This window comes from Oncorhynchus masou, chromosome 23, assembly GCF_036934945.1.
Source record: "Oncorhynchus masou masou isolate Uvic2021 chromosome 23, UVic_Omas_1.1, whole genome shotgun sequence".
NCBI classification, from domain to species: Eukaryota; Metazoa; Chordata; class Actinopteri; order Salmoniformes; family Salmonidae; genus Oncorhynchus; species Oncorhynchus masou.
Window position 1 is genome coordinate 41,103,132 of NC_088234.1, and position 25,291 is coordinate 41,128,422.

Below are 25,291 nucleotides of genomic sequence, written 5' to 3' on the forward strand. Positions count from 1 at the left end.
ATTACACAACAAGTTGCCTACTACACGTTATCCCTCACATTGTCATTCTGGACACCATCTTATATTTTACTCCAATGGTTCCCCTGCTGTTTTCTGGTGTTCGCAGTCAGACTTGACACAAAAGTTGAAATGGTGCCTCCATATTTAAATCTGCCTAAAGCCCATTTTATTGGGCTGCAGCCCAATATTTCACTAAGCCATAGCATTTCATTTAGAGATGCACTCTAGATAAGAGTAATAATCTCTCTGTGATGGATGGCTCAGCCCCATCCCTGTGATTGTGGTATGTACACACTGCACTTTTCATGGCAGGACGATAAAACCAACATAGGCAGGTGTGTTTGGTTAAGATGTACTTGTCAAGTGGAGTGACATGCATGTCTATATTCATTCAAATGAACTCCCTTATCTGCACATACATGCAGCCACTCAGAAGACAAAGCAGTTCCCATGTTCTTGTGATTTACATCTTTCAAGAGCACCCTCTTTCCCCTCCACGCCCCAGACACCCACAAACCTCACAGGTGAGAGGGAGGAGGTGTTTGAACCCCATGGAATGCCATTGGCCAGGGCCTCCTTTTCTCCTTTCATTTTAGAGGAGCAAAACCAACCAGATATTTACATTGCATAGATTTGGGGGTGAGAATCATAAAGACATAATTTCAACCTTATACCTTCCTAGTTTTAATTAATTACTGCAAATTACTATATGTTTAGGCTTCACTCCTCTAACCAGAGCAATTTTGAATGCATTTAGCATTTTCAGCATGAACACACTCTCCCAATTTAGAAAACTGTATCACTGAATCAAGTGTCTATACACTGTGCCTACGTGAGTATCACACGGATATGTTTTACCTGCTTTTTCAAAAAGGCACATTCTTCTTCCATGGTTTAGACTTTTTTCTGGTTATGAACAAAGTCTGTGTAGTCTACTGTGTACGCAGGGCAGGCACAACTTGTTTGACACGTTAAAGATAAGGCGCGAGCTCCTGAAACATTTAGTTTCCACAGCAACAGAGGAGGAGCTTGAACTTTCACCGGTGATTGTGGCGGATGTAGTAGACCAACAAGGAAGTTAGCTAGTTTGGGCTGGTACAGCTAGCTAGCAGGCTGTAAAATAACGAAATTAAGCTCCAATAAATCATTTTCCAATTGATTATTTGTGAAATATGTCCAACAACAATCGAGTGGATTTACAGGATGGAAACATGTCACACGTTTTGAGAAAATGACGAGGTACAGTAGTGAGGAAGCTTGTTTCGCTAGCTTGCCAACATCAGCTGTTCAATCTAATGAACGTCTAGTAATCAATACTACTACGTTGCAACGTTATTATTGTATAATAACCGGTGGTGTGTCACAATATGACAAATGCAATAGAACTGAAGAACATGCTTTTTTTTGTGTTGTTGCTGTATATCAAGAGTTATCCAACCCCTTTCCTGTAAAGCTGCCCCCCTGTTTGTTTTCGCTTCCGCTTCAACCCAGTTATTAATCAGCTAACGTTAGTTAATTATTAGAATTAGCTAGGTGTGCTAGATTAGGGTCGAGCGAAACCCCAAAGGGCGGTTGCTCTCGAGGAACAGGGTTGGAGAACCCTGCTGCATAGTTATTTAGCTTACTTCAGCCAAGCTGGAAATGGTGATTGATGTCAGCAGTTTAGCTTGTTAACTCGCTAGCCTGCTTAGCTTCAATCATAGTTAGCTAGCTAACTAGCGCATCTGTAGTAAAGTTATCTAGTCAACCTGCACGACCTCTTACAATGTGTAACTCTTATCTCCCATTTTGCTTTCAGATGACTTGCCTTACAGTGGCCTGGACATTTGTGATATGTTAACGTTAATCACAAAAGACAAGTGTGTAAGATGGACTGAAGGAATTAGTTAGCTGCAGACTTTTGAGATGTTACTAGCTGTACATGTAAATATATGACCAAAAAGCACTGTAAGTTATCTACATCTACATATCACTAGTCAACATGGCCCTACAAATAAGTTGTTAATATTTGCATGCTCTGTCATCACTTTTTAAGGTCAATTCACCTGCACATACATTTGAATGACTAACCACACATAAACAGAGCTGATCATGTCACTAGCAAAGCAGGCACAAACGTGGTTCCCAACTCATGTCCAAGCCACCGTTCTCCAAGCAACTGACCTACAAGCTAAGGGTAAGCATGGCAACAATGACGCCTACGCTATCATCCAGCTGGGCAAAGAGAAGTACTCAACATCTGTGGCAGAGAAAACACTCAACCCAGTGTGGAGAGAAGAAGCCGCCTTTGAACTGCCTGGTCTGCTTCTGGAGGGCAATCCAGAAATCTATGAATTATGCCTTATCGTGATGCACAGGTCCCTGGTGGGGATGGATAAATTCCTGGGCCAGAGTACCATCAATCTCAATGATATTTTTGATAACAAGGAGCGAAGGAAAACAGAGTAAGTATTGCCAACTAATCAAACTAAATAAGGTTTTTCCCTTTCAAGGAAGTTTCGGAACAAAAGTACACAGGGTGTCCGTGGGTCCTTAAATCTTAATCTTCAATGAATTGATCTGATTTAAAGGCCTTGAGTCTTAAATTCTGTTTCAAGAGTCTTAAATGTGACAGAACTGACTACAGTGTTTCCGTTATGTTGCGCTGCTGCTTAAGTGTTGCCATCGTGGTAAATAATAAAAACAATTGAACTTCAAATAATACTTGAGGCACACTTTCAAGATGTTAGAGCTATCTACCTCTGTGCGCCATTTCAGATGAACTAGCTAAAAAAAAAATGTCTTTGCACTGCAAAAAGTCTAGGCATAGAAACTGTAAATTACTTGGTAATAGGGAAATGTATTTATTTCCATGATAGAATTAAAAAGCAATTTTGGACAGACCAATGTAGATATTTTCCAATACATGCAACTTAAAAGTTTCATATCACAAAATTATGATTTGAAACATCAGAACAGTCTGGAGGGAATACTATTTGAGTCAGAAAATTATTTTTATATGATGGTAAGATATACAACCTCGCAGAGAGCCTATCCAACTAACAATCTCTTAGAAAAAAAAGAAGAGAGAGAACTATTGGAACCAAGACTTAAAAAGAACTGAAATTGGCACAAGATGAATGGAATGTTGGAACATAAGTAATGAAATTAAAGTTAACGAAAGTTTGCGCTTAATCCAGTATAAACTAATGTATGAAATGTATTATACAAAGAGACCCATTCACAAATTCTACAGCACAACGGCAGAGCCATGTCTTAAGTGTAAAACTAGCAATGACTCAATCAATGCCTTCTGGGAATGCTGTAAAACAAATTTTATGGGCAGAGTTACAATGTTGTCTGTCAGAAGTATTACAATGTACATTTAATTTGAATCCGTCTGTCTGCATATTTATTTCAAGACATGGCACATGAGGGCGCAGTGAGACACCCAATGGGCTGGACAATCCTTTTCTCGTCAATCATCTTGGAGACAATGATCATTTTAATGATGAGATTTCTGTCGTTTTGAATTTGGCGCCCTGCACTTTCACTGGCTGTTGTCATATCGATCCCGTTAACAGGATTTCAGCCCTAAGAAGTTAACTGGAAGTTAACCAATCCTCCATCGTTAAGACAATGGAAAGGTCAAATGCTTTATTATCTAAATGTTGAAAGTAGGTGGTTGAAAAAATGGTGCACTTTGAGGCCATGTGGCGGGTAGTAATGTGGGTGCTAGAGATGGGGGTGTGAGCAGGTGGGTCTGGGCAGGTGTAATGTCATCGATGTTTGTGCCCATCTCTGTATGCTGCTGTTTTTTTTTTTAGGTGTATGTTTTGTATTGTTTAAAAAAAACCTTTTTTTTTAAAACACTGTCTAGAGCTCTCCCACGCTTAGCTACCTTGGTTTGAAGGATAGCCTTTGATACCTGATTCACTGAATGAGAGAAGGACCTTATTGAGCTGACTCGGGTGTTTTGAGCAGTGTTGGATCAAAAACCTGCACACCCAGTGGCGTAGCTCTCCAGATCAAATCAGAATCAAATCAACAACAAAAAATGTCACATGCGCTGAATCCAACCGCTGTAGACCTTACAGCGAAATGCTTACTTACAAGGCCTTAACCAACAATGCACTTTTAAGAAAAAGAAAAGAAGAAAAAAGTTCCATCTTCATGGAGCGTTGTCACTGTTTTATACATTAACAGTGCTGTATATTTTACTTTAAGATATTGTTTGTGGTATCGAGTATCATTATAGCTAGTATTGGTATCGAAGCCAAAATTCTAAACACTTAAGAGTTTGTGATCTACCTAATGATTAGCCCATTGGGGTAGCCTAAACAAATGCAGATGAGCCACCCCCCATCCTTCAGTCATCTATAGCCTAGCCACTATGCTACAAATCCGTTAAGCTACAGGAGAATGTACGATGCTAAAATAGCACACCTGTCTGATAATATGAGCCATGTAGGCTATAGCCTTTGGGGAAGGAACCAGTCCTGAAAATACAACTTTTTCCCAACATGGGCTCATTTCTGGAGGGAAATATTAGCAGGTGTGTGGCGTGCACAGACCTCCAAAATTGGTATTAAATTGCATTCCGAGTGGCATTAAAGGTGTTTAAAAGTCTTAAAATTCAATTTCATGGACCCTGCAGATACCCTGAGTACAGTACAACTTTACAACTGTTAAATAGGAAATGTGTCTTCTACTCTCGACCCCACACTCACAAACACACTGGCCACAAAGAATCCGTAGTCACATTGAACAGTGCTAGGCCTTTGGTTCCCTAGTTCTCTGTTTGATGTTTCAGGAGCAGCAAAGAGTAGGAAAGAGGATTTGCAGAACTGTCTCGTTCATGTCATGTGGCTAAACTGCAGAAATACCATTGAACATATCCTTATTTCGGTATATGATTCAGAGAGTAGGGTAGACTAGCCTAGATCACCTGATATTGGGGGGGGGGGGGGGTCACACACATAGAGTATGTGGTCAGCGTTCCACATGTTTTTATGTGGTATAATTGTACGAATAAAGATTCTTAGATTCAAAACCACCTCCACTTTGCCACTTTAGCATAGGCCCAAAGTTTGGGCCCCAAACAGAGGTTGCCAGTACATCTGTCTTATTGTGACATAGGCTACGCCATTGGGTTCGTTAAAAAATGGGCTTTGTTGATAATGAATCAAGAGGTTAGTCTTTTGAGAATAGGCTGCCATTCATGGTGTAATTGAGTTGACTTGGGTGCAGTCTTTGTAGTTGGTGAACTAGTCCAGCGAGAACAGCAGTGCTATCAGATTATTTCTGTGTCTTATCACAGCGTAGGTGCTAATACAGCAAACTGTTCCACCCCAATTCCAGTAATCACACAATGAACAAATGTCCTTGCTTAGTCTTGCCTTTATACTGGAATTGAGATGGTAAACTGGCATTTGCGGACATGGCATTGGCTGAATGTTGTGGTGTGTCCCTTTGGGTATTAGCTTATGTTAAATGAATGTGGTGGAGCTGGCCAGACATGTCTTGTTACTAATTCTGATTCAAATTATAATAGTTTTTCCAGTGGTGTGAATGTATGGAGAAAAACACCACACCAGCTCCACCCAATCCAGGCCGGCTACATAAAGTTATTTTTGGCTGTGTAGAATTACCATTGCACAAATTGTTGTAGTTAGCTAGGCCTACATGATGAGTAGCCTAAGCCTACGTTCTGCTCAGAGGAACAGGAACATAGTTAGGAGGATCTGGTGTCAATTAGCCATCAGTACATTTCATCATGACAACACATTACCACACTTCCTCTTCACCCGCTAGTTGGGGTGAATTGCGATATGTCATAATCAACTGTTGATGGTTGTATTTATTTAAGGTGCCAGAGCTGATGCACCTCCAGGGTTGGCAGTTATTCACGTACAGAGCTGTTGTGGAGATGTCAATGGACTGGAATTTAGTCATCAACACAACTGACTTGCATAGAATGAGCCAGAGGCCTAAGCCTACTCTTGTGCTACCATATCCATATACTGGAGCAGTTCCAGGTTTGCTAGCTAGCTGTGTCCGTTCGCTGTGTTTTCAAGCAGACGCATGGGGAGGAGAGTCCATCTTGACATCGGAGTAGGCAGCTCCTAATTATCGCACACCTGTGTTTGTTGATTGTGAGGAGTTTCCCAGCGGTCTGGGTAGAGTGGGAGTATTGTGGTTCCAGGCAGAGGGAGGTTTATCTTGGCCTTGACACCCATGTGAAGTACAGGGCTGGCCCCCTCTCAGCAGCGTGCTGTGTGGCTCTTAGATCATGCTCCGGAGGACAGAGACCACCACTATGGGAATTAGGCTAGCTTGACCAAGAGGCCCATGCCATGGCGATTCTTTGGCCACTCAGTCTGAGAACAGTTTAGGGCAAAAAAATAGAATCCCTGTCCACCTTTCCCATGACAGAAGTAGGTTAAAGCTTGGACAGTCAGAGGTTGTGCCCATTAAGGAATTGTGGAATTTGCCAGAACACCTATGCTGTTTGAGAGGTGGTTTAAATGTTGACTTTGTATTTTGAGTGAGGTTTCTTCCTAGTTCTACATTTCTGCAATCAACATACCCTTGGTTTGTATGAACTAGGCTTAGGCTACAGAGAAGCCATCATTCTCATTAGCATGTATGAGTTGCGTGGTTGTCTTGCACCATTGCCTTTGTAATTTCCCAATTGCTTGTCATAGCAGTTCTGAACAAAGGCCAGATTTGTGCAAATGTCGTCCCTTTTTCTCACAGCGAAGGCATCAATCGTATTACTTCCAGCAGGCGAAGCAAAGAGGTTAAACAAACAGGAGCAGAGTGGCCTCGACGAACAATATTATTCAACATTCTTTTCGAGATTCAGACCATCATAGTTTGCAGGGAATTATGTTTGTCCTTCATATCAAATCACATTTTATTTGTCACATTCCCCCGAAAACGGCAGCCAACAATGCCTTAAGAAGTTTTAAGAAAAGTATGTGTTAAATAGAAAACAAAAGTAACAAATATTTAAACAGCAGCAGTAAAATAACAATGGCGCGGCTATATACAGGGGGTACCGGTACAGAGTCAATGTGCGGGGGCACCAGTTAGTCGAGGTAATTGAGGTAATATGTACATGTTGGAAGAGTTAAAGTGACTATGCATAGATAATGAACAGAGAGTGGCAGCACCGTAAAAGAGGGGTCTGGGTAGCCTCTAATATTAATTCTCAGGCAGGTGAAAAGCTTCCATTTAAAAAACATACATAATGGTTGGTGCTGTTCCACGGGGAAATGTGTCCAACACAGATGGTTTTGGGTCTCCACTCTACTAATTTCTTCCAAAGGAAGCAGCTCCATTCAGTTACACACCGTTCAAAAGGTTGGGATCACTTAGAAATGTCCTTTTATTTATTTTATAAGAAAAGCACTACAAGTTTATCGTTTTTTAAAAGGCTAATTGATCATTGGAAAACCCTTTTGCAATTATGTTTGCACAGCTGACAACTGTTGGTCTGATTTAAAGAAGCAATAAAACGGTCCTCCTTTAGACCAGTTGAGTATCTGGAGCGTCAGCATTTGTGGGTTCGATTACAGGCTCAAAACAGCTAGAAACAACAAACTTTCTTCCGAAACTCCTCCGTCTATTCTTGTTCTGAGAAATGAACGCTATGCCATGCGTAGCTATGAACGCTATGCCAAGCCTTTTAAAATTATAAACTTGGATTAGCTAACGCAACGTGACATTGGAAAACAGGAGTGATGGTTGCTGATAATGAGCCTCTATTCGCCCATATAGATTCCATTTAAGAAATCATCCATGTCCAGCTACAATAGTCATTTACAACATTAACAATGTCTACACTGTATTTCTGATCAATTTGATGTTATTTTAACATTGGACAAAAAAATCAGCTTTTCTTTCAAATACAAGGACATTTCTAAGTGACTCCAAACTTTTGAACGGTAGTGTATGTACTCTCAGATCTTCTGTATTCTACCTCTATTGATAGTTTTCACCTAAAAATGGATGCAGCATGTCACCTTGAAGAAGTTGTCAAAGCCTAGAGTTTAGATGCATTAAATAATAGGCCTATATTTTCCACTGCTTCTATAAACCACTTTACACCAATATTGGAAAACATGTTTAAAATGTATTCATTTAAAAATGAATACATTGCCATGACAAACCTAAATGAATTCAGAATAGAAACATTTCTTTTTAACTTGTTGAGAATGCACTGTTTTAGTACCCAACAATGGCACCTGATGTGTTCTTTGATCTTTGAATCTTATATTCCTGTATTCATTTAAATGTCCCACATACCCAATTTACAGATGGCTAATAATCATCCCTTCTTTTAGCTGGTACTTCCTGGACTCCAGGCCAGGGAAGAAGAGGAAGGAGAGAGGGAAGATCCAGGTCAGCATTCAGTTCATGAGGAACAACATGACGGCCAGCATGTTTGACCTCTCCATAAAGGACAAGCCCCGCTCGCCCTTCACCAAACTCAAGGACAAGATGAAGGGGCGCAAGCACGACGGTGGTCTCTCCGACACCACCTCAGCCATCCTGCCCCGCTCCGCCATGTGTGACTCGGAGACCCTTCGCCAACCCAGTGCTTCTGACCATCAGCCAGAGCCCAAGATCAAGAGACACCTACTGGCCGGCTCCCATACGCTCTCTGCAGCCCGCTCCATGTCTGACCTCATTGGCACTCACTTCCGCCCCAAGCTGGACTCTAGAAACTCCATGGAACAGCTGGGTAAGGACAGCAGCTTCCTCTAGTATTAGGCCTATTTTAGTATTTACTTGTATTAGCCTACCTGTTCCATCTTTCTTTGTTAGTGATTAGTATTGCTTCCATGAATGTTTCAGGTAAATTGTTTGTGTTTCACAGAGAAAGAGAGTGGTGCCGCCCCTCACAGGCGCTCCCAGGGCGAGGTGCCAGGCTACCAGGACAGCGAGGGGCAAGGTGATCCTTTTACTCATATCAGCGACGGCTTGCCGCAGAAGTACGCCACCCTCCCACGCAACCGCAACCCGTTCGAGGGGGAGCAGGGCCAGCTGTGGGACCGAGGCGAGAAAAAGGAGAAGAAGGAGAAGGTCAGCCTGCTGGAACGTGTGACCGGGAAGAAGGAGGGACGCAAGACAAACAACGGGGGGCGTTCGGGCAGCTCTGGAGACCTGCGCTCCAGCAACCCATTCAGCAGCGACTCTCAGGGAAACACCCAACCAACCAACCCCTTCCTCTCACACAAAAATACAAGGTAAAGCTTTTCACGTCCACACCACCATGTATGGTATCCAAGCAAGGGTCATGTTCATTAATAAGCACTAAACGGAAGAAAACAAACTGAAACGGGTAGGGGCTTCCTCCAATAAGAAACGGTCATTTTGAAATGTATTTTTCATAACCGAAAGTATTGTATTTTCAGCTGTTTGAAGCTGGTCTACAAAAACCAAAAGTAAAAAATGCAAAAACAAAACTTAAGAACCCAAAGCATAGAAATAGTGCACATAGAACAGATCTAATGCGTCTTAGACTTGCTTTCAATGAGTGACAGATCTATAACTCGCTTTTCTATGTGAATTTGGTAGGGTTGCCCAAAAACAGCTGCCACCATACACTACCTCTGTGGTAATTTAGGTTAAGGTAGAGGATACATGGTGGTAAAAAAAAAATGGTGGGCAGGTTATTGGTAATATAACCCTCAGCCACAGGTAAATATGATTTGATGTGTTTTGATGATTTTGTAATTCAGTGTACATGGATGTTTTGCAGCGATAAAAATCCCACCACGAATGGAGACATCCGAAAGGCAAGAGAGAACCACGGAAAGAAAAATGTAAGAGATCATACCTTGTACACTTTTTGTGAACTAATCTCAAATAAAATGAAGGGGGGGGGGCAAGAAGGGGGAAAAAACAAAAAGCATGGTCCTGGTTTTTTGGGGGGACTTGTTCTGAGGTTCAGAACACCACTGACTTTTAATTGAGCAGCTCTCCCCGATCTCACTTGACATTGCAGCTGGTGATGTTGGTCTCTGAACTGCTGTCTTTTCTGTCTTTGACAGTTCACTATGAGTGTCATTAAACTAATGAACAGTGGTCATCATCTGACCCGGCTCATCATTTGAAACAGTGTGAGTTTCAGTTTCTAAGGTCAGGTGATGTACTATTATATCGTACTGGTACCATAATTGGAACACTTTTTTTCTTTTTTGGGGGGGGAGAAATCTGTATGAGATTTTTCATTGGTTTGATGGGGGTATTTGCCAACTTAGTTTTGTCACACCCCCACCCAAAGACAAATAAGAATAAAACGCTCTCATGGTGCTTAATTCTAGTAGTCGCTGGCCATTACACTGCAGAATTAGTATTAACATGGTAAGAGAGCAGCTTCCAAAGTGATGTTGAAATGAGAAACGGATGCTGATAATGGCTTTCCTCACCTCTCGTTGTGGGTGTTGAGGAGTTGTCTTAACCACATGTGCCCCTCCATACTCTGCACTAGCAGAAATGAACTGGCAGTTCCATTTCCTCTCCTTTCAGGCCCAAGCTAATTAACCAGTGAGGGAGGAGGGGAAGGATAGTGAGAGATTTTAAAGAACGGAGCTTTTAAATTCTCAAAGCAGAGCTCATTAGAAGCAGTAATGAGACAACTGGAGAATGCCAAGTGTGCTCGCCTTATCTCCTCCTCACTACTGATCGAGGAAAAAATGTCAGTACTTTGGTAGTTCATGGTCATTTCCAGGCCTCTGTCACCAGCTACTACAGCTCCCGGCTGTGTAGCTTTATATCATGTCTGGGGCTTTTTGGCATGTGTGTCATGGGCACAATTGCTCATACAGTATAATGAAACGGAGCTGGTAACTTGATTCATGTTAGGAAAGTCTTTCAGCGGAACTGGTTGTCTCTTGCTCTTCATTTTCTCTGGTAGCGCAAAAAAGGCCTATTTCTCAGCACATTTTCACTTTGTCTCCAAAAACATATTCACTTCCCCAGTAAGCGGTTGATACACCCCCACTAACAACACCTGTTTTTCTCTGACTAAAAACGTGAGGCACTTTGCTTAGCTACTTTCAACTTTGGCTGCCCAGAAAGCGACAACAAAATAACTCGAAGCGTACCTAGGATGGACCGCAGCACACCTAGCATGTCCACATACCATTGGAAACAATGGAAATAAAAGGACCGGCGTGTTTAGTGTGATCCCCTGCCTTAGTCCTCTTTTGTTTGGACATAAACTCTAGGGATCCTCACATTTTTAGTTTCATTGTTTCTCATACTAGGATGAGTTACAGTAAATATGGTCCGGCACTTGGTCGTCTTCCTGTCGTAGACACCGCACAGCGATGGCAGCTTGGTTTGGGCACAGGGAGGGGAAGGGGACTGAGTGTAGTATTTTAAACAAGTTGATGGCTTTGCTGCTGTATCTGCCTGGTGGAACCATGTCCATTTGTTGAAGCGGTAACATGGTACCTCGTTAAAAAAAAGCAGAAGCTCCTCTCGTCCCTCCATAATGGGATCGGCACAGACTGTGATGCACCCGGTCCTCTAAAGAAGAAACTCGACCAAAATAGTTTGGTTGCATCTTTCTTTTCCTGTTCATTAGTCTGACCTTTTTATTCCTGAAATATGCACTCCGCCGTTCCCAGGCAGCTTCCAATTTTTTTGTTGTCTTAATTACTGTTTGCGGCGTGGTTTCATTTGAATGTGATGCTCTTGTCTGCCAGCTGGTCAAGGTCTCTGCCTAGGCTGGCTTGTGAGGAGAGGAAATGTGCTTTAAGATTTAAAGAGGTAATGGGAGTTGAAAGCTTCTTTTTTTATTTTTTAGAACTGATACTTAAACAACACATCAGATTCCCTTCCACAGGATTCCTGATTGTTTGAGCCATCGCAGAGTTTCTGTTGAACACTATTGAACACTTGATCAGATCAGATCACCTGAAGTGAAATGCAATGGTGACGACAATGCTAACAAACCTGTGGAGTGACGTCTTATCACAGCCTCTCAATTAGTTGTGATTGCTACCCGGTTATACGGGCTGAACATGTGCAGCCATGACATAGTTTGTGGCATTTTTCCTAACACCTTTAGGGTAGCCTAGTGGTTAGAGCGTTGGACTAGTAACCGAAAGGTTGCAAGTTCAAATCCCCGAGCTGACAAGGTACAAATCTGTCGTTCTGCCCCTGAACAGGCAGTTAACCCACTGTTCCTAGGCCGTCATTGAAAATAAGAATTTACTTGCCTAGTCAAATAAAGTTAAAATTCCAAAAATAATTAGGCAGTTAGTCTGCCGTAATACGAGGGATTCCCTGGCCTAGCCCACCTTCTGTCTTACTTTAGATAATTTTTAGCACTAATTTACCTTTTGCTTAGGTTTTTTCTTGGGAATTGTCTCGCATCTCGTTTGGAGAAATACACTTTTATTTTGTGTAAATGGCGCCGTCAATGTTGACGTCATCATAATGTCTGTGGTTTGCACCCGCAGGAGACGATGCAGACGAGCGCGGCTTCCTATAGCAACTTATCTTTCGACGAGGTGGTGCACGAGCTCATCAAGCAGAAGGGGGTGGTGAAAAAGAAGGACGCCCATATCCGTGAACTGGAAGACTACATTGATAACCTGCTGGTGCGCGTTATGGAGGAGACGCCGAGCATTCTACGGACACCCTACGAGCCCAAGAGGAAAGCGGGGAAAATCTCCAAAAAGAACTAGTATCAAGGTAGAGTTAGGGGTCCCAACGATATGCTCTTGTTTCAGTGAGGGCCCATACTAGCCATTGTGAAATGTATTGTGGGTATAGAACAAAAATGAAGAGAAGGGGATTGACCCATGCCAAATCACCATTTTTATTTTTTGAATTTTTATTTTAATAGGTTTTGCATGCTTTGATTTGAATGTACACCAGTTTCCCCATCCAATTTTATTGGGAAGTGAAGTACACCCGACTACATAAATATCTGACAATTTGACTTGCATTTTAACAAACCCCATGGCTTTCCCATAATTATAGAAATACTAACCTGTGAATCAGTTGTTGTGTAGTGATCCACTCATCCTTTTTTTGTTATTATACCTCTTGCTCTGTTCTTTGCATGACATTTCCTTTGTTTTCCATATTCAGCCGAATTGAAAGAATGGCAATGTCTCACAGATCCATCAGAACACCTTATAGCAGAGACCAGTGGGATAAGAAACAAAACTAGTGGGTTTATGCCATCCGTGACCGTTTCTTCAAGGTGTACACGTTTTCACAATAGTGTATACAATAGACCGGTGCACTTTCACACATGCATAACATGGGGGGAAAAACACAAACAGCTTCTGAGGCTATTGTGTGCACATGGAACCACCATCAAGCTAGATTTGCATTTTAACACTAAGGCCATACAAATGTAATTAAATGTTTAACGGGTGGCCCTCTTCACTTTAAAAAGAGATTATGTCCCACTGAAAAAATGGCATGTTTTGATCAAAATAATGTCCCCGTCCCCCCCTAAAATCACTTAAAATCTAGGTGTTGAACTAAGGTTGCTGTAGTATTTTAAAGGGGTTATCTAGTACTTTTGTATACTTTTTAGCTAGTCATTCTAAAAGTAGCATGTCTCTCGCTCTGCTGTGGGTGCATCATGTGCATCTTGCTAGCTGTCATTCATATGGCGAGGTGCTAAAGTTAACTTGTTGAACTCGTGCTGCTAGGGGACTAGCCCATGTGGGGGGAAATGGTGTAGCACAGTATAAAGAAAAACTAGGGATTTCATGGCTAATTGAAGTAAGACAGTAATTCTGCTTATAGATTATGCATGTATAAACTACTCATTGACATATCCAGCCCAAAGTGGGAGGTTTAAAAGAATACCGGAGCATGTCTTTAATAATAGGGGCTACTTATTTTTTGTTTCAGCTTGGTCACTTCACTTTTAAAAAATATATATATATCTGTTAAGTGTTTAGTAAAATATGTATGGCCTAAGTATTAAAATGTACCAAACACCACGTGTTAAGTTATCACACTTGTGTAAAAAAAAAAAAATTAAAAAAAAAGAAGAAAAAAAAGAAAAGTACATTAGTTTATTGAATAAGGTTTGATGTGCTAATTTGAATAGAGCTGTAATGACTGTTTACACTTCAGACCAAGATGCAGGATTATGAAACAAACTCTCACTCAGCCAATCGGGCCTTTACATGCCTCTTACTGTAGGCAAGGATTGTGTTGATATACTGGAGGTGTGAATACAATGTTATCCGCCTGTCTGTGACATTGATCTGAGCCTTTTGGCATTAGGATGCTTTGGACCTCTCTCTTGACATTTGCCATCTTTGTACAAAATTATATTATTTAAAGTTACTCTTATGGGGGTAGGTACTAAGCACTACTGAATTCTTACTCAAGACATTGCATATCCAAAAACAGATCTGAAAACAATGTGACACTGCATTCGAACTTTGTGACCTTCCAGTGAAAGCAAAAAAAAATAGGTGAACACTATTTTCTCTGGTCAATTTGATTATATAGAATGTCTCGGCATCGTGCTGGTGCAGAATGTAATTGAGTGGAGGCAAACTAAAGACACTGCTATTGAAGCCGCCTCCAGTGTTTACACCAAAGTGAATTCATTCAACGAGCTGCCATTGTCCATCATATCAACTCCAAAGTCATTGCTTTTGGGTTTGTTATTTCAGTTGTTGTTTTTTTATCAAAAGCTAGGTTTCCATCCAATTAGCGACAGATTTTCATTTGAATATTCAAAAAAATTGCATAAAGACAATATACATGTTTTCCCACCAGAGATGTTTCCATCAAATGGACTTGTTGCGGATAAAAGGCTCTGCGTGATGACGCAATGCACATAAAAATACATTTGGCGGTTAAATTCCCATGTACCGAATACAAGTTAAATGGGTTTCCATCGCATTTTCAACTCTACTGATGGTTTTCTCTCAGAAAAAAATGGTGTGTTTTATACACCTAGTGTGCCCACTCTGGTTTTGCAACATGAGCTCTAGCCAACAGCTCACAGATCTAGTGTGGATACAGCCTACATCAGGGATGGGCAACTTTGACTGTGATCGCAAACATTTGTGGCTCCCTCTTGACAGCGGAGATATATTTGTGCGATTCTACACATTTTGCCATGGGGTGTAGAGAAAATGTTGCAGTTTAAAAGCAAGTTTGCTGCAATTCTACACATTTTGCCATGGGGCGGAGAGAAATGTTTGCCGTTTTTAATATGATATGTGTGAGACTAATTCCGCAGGAGATTATGGACAAAATCATGTCACCAGAATAAGACCCTCGCTATTTATTTAAAAGGAGAATCAAGCTCATCACCTTGCACTTTCACCACCCTGTGAAGTTCCTCATAATGGATTTAATCTGTAGCCTAAAACTGCTTGCTTTCCCAACGAGTCATTGTGGGAGGACCACACGTGCCATCGCGTGACTCCCAAGTTTACCTCAGTGTGATGGTTATTGTATCAGTATTTGAGCAAAAGAGTTTCCTCCGACATTTCTCGCATAATTAATTTCACCGACAAAAAGATCCCACCTTGTCTAGCGTATTTTGTTTTGTCGACATTTGAAAAGTGTACCGACAAATGTTCTGTTTCCATCCAGCCTGTTACTCGCATCAAAAGGTTGGATGGAAACCTGGTTACTGACCCGTGATGACTGTATTTGTCTTTAGGACCAAGCGCATTGTATGACCTTTATTTACAGTCAATGTAGGCCCATACATTGTCATACAAAAATAAGTATAAACCATTGGTCAAGTAGTTCTAGCTTTACTTCACTGGTACTGGTAAGTGCAATAAATATAATTTATCGACATGTTTAATATTCAATTGGTGTCCATCTACAAATTCTCTACATTTTTTTTTACATCATTATATTGTGTACTCAATTCGAACATGTCAGAATGACATCCGTTCTACACTTGTGATCTGTCATTGTTTGTCTACAGAGAAAAATCGGATTCCTTTGGGTACAAGTGGTTCAGTTTGTAGATTTACTGATTCTTGTTTGAATTATTTGAAGGAAATAGAATCAAGGTGTGTTGCTACATTGTAATACATTTGCTGGCTGAGTTTGTTTAATTTGTTAAAATGTTAGCCTTAGCACTTTGATCCAACAATGAGCAGTGTAATTTCTTTCCCGAAAGGTTATTGGTAAAATTTTGCTTGTAATACAGTGTACTAACACATCTACAAATCAAACTATCAGTACAGATTTTAACAAGGGCCTATGTTAACCTGTTGTAAAAAAAATATATATATATATATATATATGTGTGTGTGTGTGTGTGTATATTTTTTTTTTACATTTTGTATGTTTTGCTAAATAGTTTGTCATACAGCCTTCATACTGTCCAAAGTATGGCCAAAAATATAATATATCGTGACAGTTTTATGATATGTTACCATAAATAGTTCTGACAGCATAACAAACAGTATCAGCTTGTCAAAAAACAGACCACTCTCAATTTGTTTGTCTCCATGACATTTTGCTTCAATAACAACACTGTTACGACAAAAATATTTGTTCTACACAGCTTACACAAATTCTGCTATGACCTTTATGGTTAAGTATCAATTTATAGTACCAGTCAAAAGTTTGGACACCTACTCATTCCAGGGTTTTTCTTTATTTTATCTTTGTAATAGTGAAGACATAACTATGAAATAACACATGGAATCATGTAGTAACCAAAAAAGTGTTAAACAAATCAAAATATGTTATATTTTATATTCTTCAAAATAGCCACCCTTTGACTTGATGACAGCTTTGCACACTCTTGGCATTCTCTCAACCAGCTTCACGAGGTAGTCTGCATTCTGCAGCAATACGCCATCCCATCTGGTTTGCACTTAGTGGGACTCTCATTTGTTTTTCAGCAGGACATTGACCCAACACACTTCCAGGCTGTGTAAAGGCTATTTCACCAAGGAGAGTGATGGAGTGCTGCTTCAGATGACCTGGCCTCCACAATCACATGACCTCAACCCAATTGAGATGGTTTGGGATGAGTCGAACTGCAGAGTGAAGGAAAAGCAGCCAACAAGTGCTCAGCATATGTGAGTACTTCTTCAAGACTGTTGGAAAAGAATTCCTCATGAAGCTGGTTGAGAGAATGCCAAGAGTGTGCAAAGCTGTCATCAAGGCAAAGGGAGGCTACTTTGAATAATCGGAAGTATTTTCTTATTTGTTAATTAAACACTTTTTTTTGGTTACTACATGATTCCAAATGTGTTATTTCATAGTTTATGTCTCCTCTATTGTTCTACAATGTAAAAATAAAGGAAAAACCCTTGAATAAGTGGGTGTCCAAACTTTTGACTGGTACTGTATGTGTTAAGCATAAAGTCTCCCGCTGTGTATGGTGTCATATTTCTGAGTCTACCATTAATGAGTGCTACTGAACTTTCTTAAAACAGTGCTTTGTGAAAAAGGTTACTTTACATAGTTATTATTTACTTATTACTGTCAGTAGGTAAAACGTATTACTGTGTTACCAAAACGTTTTCCCTCTCTTGAGTTTACTTGCTTTCATGGAGCTAATGTCAGTGATGACAAACATGTCTCACCTAATTAGCAGAAAGTTTATATTTTGTCACTTTTTTTTGTACACTGTTGTGCCATCTACAGTGTTCAATGGTGTTTTAGATGAATAGGATTGTTATTCAAAGTTGTGCACTTACTAAGTGTATGGTGACCCCTGTTGTGAACTATGGATACCTCAGAAGTCACAACCAGTGATGACGCTGAGATGAAGTCACACACATTTTAAACCAACTTTGTTGCTTCTTCCAGTCTTTTGTTTACTTATAAAAATAAAAACAATGGTCCATTTTTACATTCTAATTTCTATATTGTATATTTGTATGGGTAAAGTAGGGTGAAATATGGTGTAGTAACTGAATGACCACATATCAAGTCAGGATACAGTCCGATTTCCTGTTTGGATGATACAATCTACATTCTACAATCTACATATCGCGTTGCTGTTTTTTTTTTATATATATATATATTTTTAATAACAAACACCGTTTACTGCAAATCCTCCCAATCACAATTAACTTGGACATAGAGAATTCAATGGTATTCCATAAAATGCCATAGCTGCTTTTAGTAAAGCTTGTCCTAGCGAACATCAATGAGACATACTTTTTTGTGCCTATTGTGTACAAATTGTTAACCTCTATTAATTTATTTTTTTTGTTAGGAAAAAAAAAAGTATTTATTCTTGATGATCTTTACCTGAATTGTCCTACATCGAATATCATGTAGGCGCCAAATTGTGCTTTCATTCATTATACTGATAGAATTAGGTTATTATTTTTGCTGCTTTTCATCTTTTTAAAATATCAGATTTATCCAGACAAAATACTCAGCTAATGTTTTGACTATAATTCCCCCCCCCCAAAAAAAATTACAGGGAACATTTACATGTTATGTCCATGCCTTCATTGTGTCACTATACAGCTAATATTCTGACACTTTCTCCATTAGTTACTTCCATAGCACAACATTGTACCTTTTACTTAGTCAATCATTATCACACTGCAGTTAGCTTTCATATCAAATTGCATGTCAAATCATCTTTGCTTGATGCAATTTGGACACATTCTGTTTAGAGAGCCATCACCACAATGGCTCATATTATAGCACATTCTGAGGACGAAAATAACAGTATTTGATCAAAGTCCAGATTGATTGTACAATAATACAGGCGGGAATGTCTCCAAATGCCTATTCTTTGTATGGTGGTGGTGTCACTATACTTTTCCCTATCTGTTTTTCCCTTAACCTTCGCTGCTGTTAACTAAGGTGGGCGCAAGTATTCACAAGACTAGCATTTAAATTTTTGTTCTACTTTATTCAAGGTTTTAGATGTCAGGATGGGTGGGCATATGGGTTTGATGTAACGATTGGATTGATTAGAAAACTGTTTGTGATACTGAGAACATATGAATATAGTGTGTATGTTGGTATACATGGTATTATTTTGGGAACAACAATGCAGATGATGTAAAAAGCAAAGAATGGCACTGCTTTATATGACTGCTTCAAATGCATTCGGTGTATGTATTTATTGTCCACCTCTCTCTCACACACACTGTCTCCCCAAAAGCTTATTATTTTGGCATGTGGCATGGATTTACTTACATTAAGGTCTTGGAGTGGAAATGTGTTAGAAAATGCCAGTGATCCATTGGATAACAAAATTGGAAGGCACAAACCAGAATGTATTGCTCTTTTGAAATAAATACACTGTACTTATTAAATAAAATACCTGTTTTGGTTTTAATGGATTTATTCATGCTTTATTTTCATGATTATATATTAGACCATGTGGTTTTTTTTCTTTATATAGGCGCACGTGAGATATAGAAACAAATTAGGTATGCATTATGCACCATTCTGAACAAATCATATGGATGAGTGCCTACATTTGAATCCCCATAGTCCCTTTGAATAAAAATCGAAGTCATTTCCCTGCATTCCCTTTCTGTATTAATAGTCCTATACACATTTCAGTATACAATGCAGTACTCAGATTTCATGATAAAAACTGTACTTGTGTTGAGTTTCATGTCCAGCTTTGTTTGCTTACTGTTTGTGGCTCCTTTTTGTTCAGGAGAAATTCCCATGCCAGAAAAAAAACCTGAGTGGCGTCGTTAGACAATTGTGAGTGGCAAGGCTGCTCGTTAAACCCCCCCCCCCCTAATTTGCCTATGTGTATAAGAAGTGTATGTGAAATGTTTCAGGACAATCAACACTTGTGTTGTTTACGGCCTGGTGCTTTTGTGGCCGGGTTTCACTCTACCTCTCCAAATAGCAGGTTAAAACATGACCCCTCTTCTGTCACCCCGGCCAGCACCCAAAGGCAGTAGCCTACATCCCAGCTCAAACAGCTGTCAGCTTAAACCAAAGACTACACTTTTAATGTTCAATAGAACTGTTTACTCTCAATAGAACTAAGTACAAGAGGCAGATAAAGGAACCTATTCAATCAAATTGATTACCCGGTTTTTAGGGTAAAACATTTATAGAAGTATTGTACTGTGATTGCATGTTTTAATTGTGGTATTCAACAAGATGTTTAATTTTGCAAAACAAAGAAAATGATTAGCATGCCAATTCATGGAATAAGGGATTGACATGCTCACCTACTGGTGTTTTAACAATAAGAACAGTCCTAATTTGGTATAGTATGTTTCATATCACGTAAACATCGGTGAATGACAATGTCACTACAAATGATTTAAGTGTGTAATTGGGGCCCTATGTGATAGGTGTAATTAGATCTCTCAAGGAGCTAATTGAAACACTCACTGCCACCAATGCACGTTCATCAACTGATAGGGTTTCACATAGCCCAGGCTTTGGATGGCACGTGTCACCTGCCTGGACACCTTCAAAGATGAAAGCACATTAGGTCTTTCTATTAGTGTAGATTACGTTTCTGTAATTTGAGCAAAAAACAACAAAACATGATTACATGAAGGGATAAGCGATTGGCAGGGGTAACAGCAGCTTGGGTAGGGAGCATGCCCACTCGACAGCACGCGTGTACAGGTGAAGAGCACACGTGTGCCAGAGGGGGGCCACACACCGGTCGGCCTGTGCTCCCCTTTAAAAATGGATGGGCGTCGCGTCTGGGGATCGATGTCACACCGCACGCGTCGTTGAATGGGGGATGCCCGGGGTAATCACGAAGACATTTACATGAGGTGAAATTTACCAGATGGATAAGGTGCTTTTGAGGGAAAATGTAGACCTATATTTGGGCAGCTGCCCCCAGACAAGGTAGATGAACGGGGGCCAGATGTCAAGGTCAATCCCCGCCCTCTATGAAGCCTCCATAGCGCCATACAAAAGATTGTTAGCTAATCTGAATAGGCATTCAAGAGAAATCCGGTGTCAAATGTGCCGCTCACTTAAGGGAAGACCCCAGCCGTGTGCGTTGTGTATCTATTGTCCACCTCTGATCGCTGCCACACGTCTAGGATCAGGTGAACAAAGCCAGATGACACCCTGAAGAGAGAAAGAAAAAGCCACAGCCATGTCTCTCTAACAGGGTCAGGCTGACGTAATGGGTATTTAACGTGTTTACGGCTTAAAATGTATACATTGACTGGTAATCCTGACACAACCATAAGAGAATGCACCGTTTTCCATGAGGAAATATGAACAGCTATCACACAATATCTTGGTAATCTGCAACTCATCGAGAAATAATGAATACAAGTCAAAGAGCCATTAGGAACAATGGAGCAACAATGTCACCTGGCAAGGACTGAGTCTGTCTAGCCTCTGTGGTCAGTGTCAAGTTTCAGCTGTGCCTTTTGATTTGCTATCCATCCCGTCAAGAAGCCATGGAAACGCAGCTCCGCCACACCTTGACAGCAGTAGCATCCCAGATCCATGCTGTGTCATCGCGTGACTGTTGTGGCGGAACAGGTTGAGCTCGTGCGACTAGGCCTACTCTCTGCCGTTCTGAAGGTGCCAGGGAGAAGGGGAAAAAAACACATCCTTCAGCAAGCTGGTGAGCGACTTCTCTCATTATTAACACTGTCTGACCAGCACGTGCCTGATGAGACTTATCACCCAAAAGCTATGAAACATGAGCTGTCTCAATGAGGAGACTACAGGCTGTAGTGTTTAGTCATTTATATCCTGTAATTGGCACCACAGAATCCTTTGGGAGGGATTATATTAGTGTGAAAACACAGTAGGAAAGCCAATTTGAGAGCAAACTAGAAGGTAATAATGATCCCGTCGTCAGCCAGGGTGGCTGTCATTAGGGATGCTCATGATCTCTCAGACAGCAGGTCAACACTGAAGATGAGAGAACCAATGTTCTCTATATGATATAAGTGACACTTCATCGCTTCTTCTAACCTCTGCTAATTTATGCTGTTTATAGTTTATAAAGGTTTTAAGGATTTGAAGGTAGGATAGCCTGAAAATTGGTTTGGTGTGTCTAGCTTGAATGGTTTAAGAGTTACTGTTGGTTGGTTATTTTATGCAAATCTATATAGTTATAGTTGATCAAAGTTTTTAAGAATCTGAGTTTAGGATAGCCTGAATGTTTTAAAGTTGGCCTTGTAGCTTAATTGGCCAAGGAGCAGGACCATTTGAATAGCTACATCTGTATTCCTATGGTTCTCATTCAACCCAATGTTAATTTATGAAAAAATGTTTGTTTATAGTTCAAAGTGTGAATAGTAACAAAAATCTGTATAAAAGCGATCTACAATGTGTCAGTCTGAGCATTTTAAAATGGTTAGAGTTCAACAGGTATGAATGTTATACAAATTCTGAACATTGGTTTAAAAGAGGATATTTGTCAAGAATTGATGATTTTTGTTCTGACCATTTAAGTCTGTGGCCCCTTTTTTCTGCCATTGAAATGCATTGCAGATATTGTTGTAGTTCAAAAAGTATAAATGCTATCAAAAATAGTTTCTCTAGCAACATGCTGACGGTCAGTTAATAGCTTAAGAGCTAGAGCGAGCAGAATAATAATAAATACGTAGGAATTCCTTCAGCAAACACACCTAGAAAGGAATTTTTTTTTTACTGTGACTGTCCCCACTACAACAACAAAAATCTTAAATACATGTAATTTTGTCCTTGAAACATTTAATTGAAATACTGTAGAATTCCATTCATTCCTATGGAGGACTGATCTTTCCAGGGAGTGACAATATGGTGACCAGTGGCTTCAAAGACTCTCATTGGCCAATACATAGATAGCATCAGAAATCCAGGGTTTATATAAACTCAGCAAAAAAAGAAACGTCCCTTTTTCAGGACCCTGTCTTTCAAAGAGAATTATTAAAAATTAAAATAACTTCACAGATCTTCATTGTAAAGGGTTTAAACACTGTTTCCCATGCTTGTTCAATGAACCATAAACAATTAATGAACATGCACCTGTGGAACGGTCATTAAGACACTAACAGCTTACAGATGGTAGGCAATTAAGGTCACAGTTATGAAAACTTAGGACACTAAAGAGGCCTTTCTACTGACTCTGAAAAACACCAAAAGAAAGATGCCCAGGGTCCCTGCTCATCTGTGTGAACGTGCCTTAGGCATGCTGCAAGGAGGCATGAGGACTGCAGATGCGGCCAGGGCAATAAATTGTAATATCCGTACTGTGAGACGCCAAAGACAGCGCTACAGGGAGACAGGACGAATTGCTGATCATCCTCGCAGTGGCAGACCATGTGTAACAACACCTGCACAGGATCAGTACATCCGAACATCACGCCTGCAGAACAGGTACAGGATGGCAATAACAACTGCCCAAGTTACACCAGGAACGCACAATCCCTCCATCAGTTCTCAGACTGTCCTCAATAGGCTGAGAGAGGCTGGACTGAGGGCTTGTAGGCCTGTTGTAAGGCAGGTCCTCACCAGACATCACTGGCAACAACGTTGCCTATGGGCACAAACCCACCGTCGCTGGACCAGACAGGACTGTGCTCTTCACTGACGAGTCACGATTTTGTCTCACCAGGGGTGATGGTCAGATTTGTGTTTATTGTCGAAGGAATGAGCGTTACACCGAGTCCTGTACTCTGGAGGGGGATCGATTTGGAGGTGGAGGGTCCGTCATGGTCTGTGGCGGTGTGTCACAGCATCATCTGACTGAGCTTGTTGTCATTGTAGGCAATCTGGATGCTGTGCGTTACAGGGAAGACATCCTCCTCCCTCATGTGGTACCCTTCCTGCAGGCTCATCTTGACATGACCCTTCAGTGTGACATTTCCACCAGCCATACTGCTCGTTCTGTGCGTGATTTCCTGCAAGACAGGAATGTCAGTGTTCTGCCATGGCCAGCGAAGAGCCCGGATCTCAATCCCATTGAGCACGTCTGGGACCTGTTGGATCGGAAGGTGAGGGCTAGGGCCATTCCCCCCAGAAATATCTGGGAACTTGCAGTTGCCTTGGTGGAAGAGTGGGGTAACATCTCACCGCAAGAACTGGCAAATTTACAAGTGAAAAGAAACGCAGTTGACATTGAGAGGACGTTTCTTTTTTTGCTGAGTTTACATCATTTGTCCCAACATGCTAGTAATGGTTAATATAATCAACAACAGTCTGTGAGTCACACATCAGAACAGGTTGCTCATGGGTAGTTTGCATTTGAACTTTGATCCCTTGCTCATTATAAACACATGCTAAACTGAGAGTAATACAGTCAATCAATCAGTCATCTCCCTGACTTCACAGGGCAGGGAAGCTCTGCTGGAATCCTGTTAAACTGCAGATGTACCAGCCAAATTACTCTAGTGGGGAATCACCATGCCATAAATTCACATGTCACTGGAAAGGCTGTATTTTACAGCAAATCCACGCTGTCCTCGTTTCCATAACTGTCGCAAGAACTTGTCTCTCTGCAAGGCTGAAACTTATCACTGTTGGCAAATCTAGACATGTTTACATCAAAACATGGCCTCAAATCATAGGGATCTCTGAGGAAATGTCTTGAGAGTAACGTGGCTCCCCGCCATGTCATAACAGGTCCGCTGAAACGAAAGATCTGTGAGATGTCAAATCCAAGAGCAACTATTAATCATTTTTTAAGCCAATTCATAATCCTGTGTAAATACGAGGCAAGCTACAACTTGTAAGTCTTTTTTTCTCCCTCAGTTCAAACTGTTTACATACCTAATGAGCACATCAAGTCTGTGGACATGTTTCATCATGTAGATATACAATTTATACATAGAAACAAAGAAGTCTAAACATTCCAACGATTTTATTTTGGTAAATGAGTAACATTTAGTAACAGGCAAACCACAGACAAACACAGTCAACACTTGGCACCACTGGCATCAGATGTTGGCAGGTAGCAGGCCTCATTATTGCTAATTAAAATGTATAAATATGGTGTTTGGCACTTGACTTGTCAGCTACAATGTGTCGTTTTTGTTCTCATCAAATGTGTAAATTGCCAAGGTAGACACAGTGAGGGCACGAGGAGCACGAGTAGAGATGCCACTGTGTGTACTCTGTGCACACTTCAGCCCGGCTGGCATGGAAATGACTGACGACATTGGGTGCCAGCAGCTAAGCAAGCAAGGTTTGACGGGAAGACTTTGTATATTTGGGTTACCCTCGACTCAGTGTTCTGCCAATGTCTTTGAGTGTCTGGCCCGACAGTTAACCCTTGTAGCTCTGGACAGAGCGACACTGTTCAAATGTGAAAATGTGAAAGTGTGAAAGCCCCTGTTGAGGCTGTGCACATTCACCTGTCTGCAGGACATGACTTCACATGGTGGTTCAGCTGACAATA

At 40.8% G+C, this 25,291-nt stretch overlaps 1 protein-coding gene across 3 annotated transcripts; it reads left to right on the forward strand.

The window, feature by feature from the left end:
* The first annotated feature begins 1,047 nt into the window (after positions 1-1,047).
* On the forward strand, positions 1,048-17,832 carry LOC135510843 (rab11 family-interacting protein 2-like). 3 transcript variants are annotated; one of them, XM_064932122.1, is made up of 7 exons: positions 1,048-1,239; positions 1,799-2,444; positions 8,331-8,731; positions 8,867-9,236; positions 9,752-9,815; positions 12,465-12,699; positions 16,872-17,832. In XM_064932122.1, the coding sequence occupies exons 2-6, from the start codon at positions 2,092-2,094 to the stop codon at positions 12,690-12,692; spliced, it is 1,416 nt and encodes a 471-aa protein (XP_064788194.1). In that variant the 5' UTR covers positions 1,048-1,239; positions 1,799-2,091; the 3' UTR covers positions 12,693-12,699; positions 16,872-17,832. The 3 variants fall into 3 exon arrangements, with proteins under 3 accessions (XP_064788194.1, XP_064788193.1, XP_064788195.1); XM_064932121.1 differs by having other exon boundaries at positions 12,465-17,832; XM_064932123.1 differs by lacking the exon at positions 12,465-12,699.
* The last annotated feature ends 7,459 nt before the right edge of the window (positions 17,833-25,291 follow it).

Coding starts and splice junctions, on each gene's coding strand:
- LOC135510843 (XM_064932121.1), top strand. CDS start 2,092: ATGTCACTAGCAAAGCAGGCACAAACGTGGTTCCCAACTCATGTCCAA. Junction 9,237..9,751: donor CTCTCACACAAAAATACAAG/GTAAAGCTTTTC, acceptor GATGTTTTGCAG/CGATAAAAATCCCACCACGA. Junction 9,816..12,464: donor AGAACCACGGAAAGAAAAAT/GTAAGAGATCAT, acceptor TTGCACCCGCAG/GAGACGATGCAGACGAGCGC.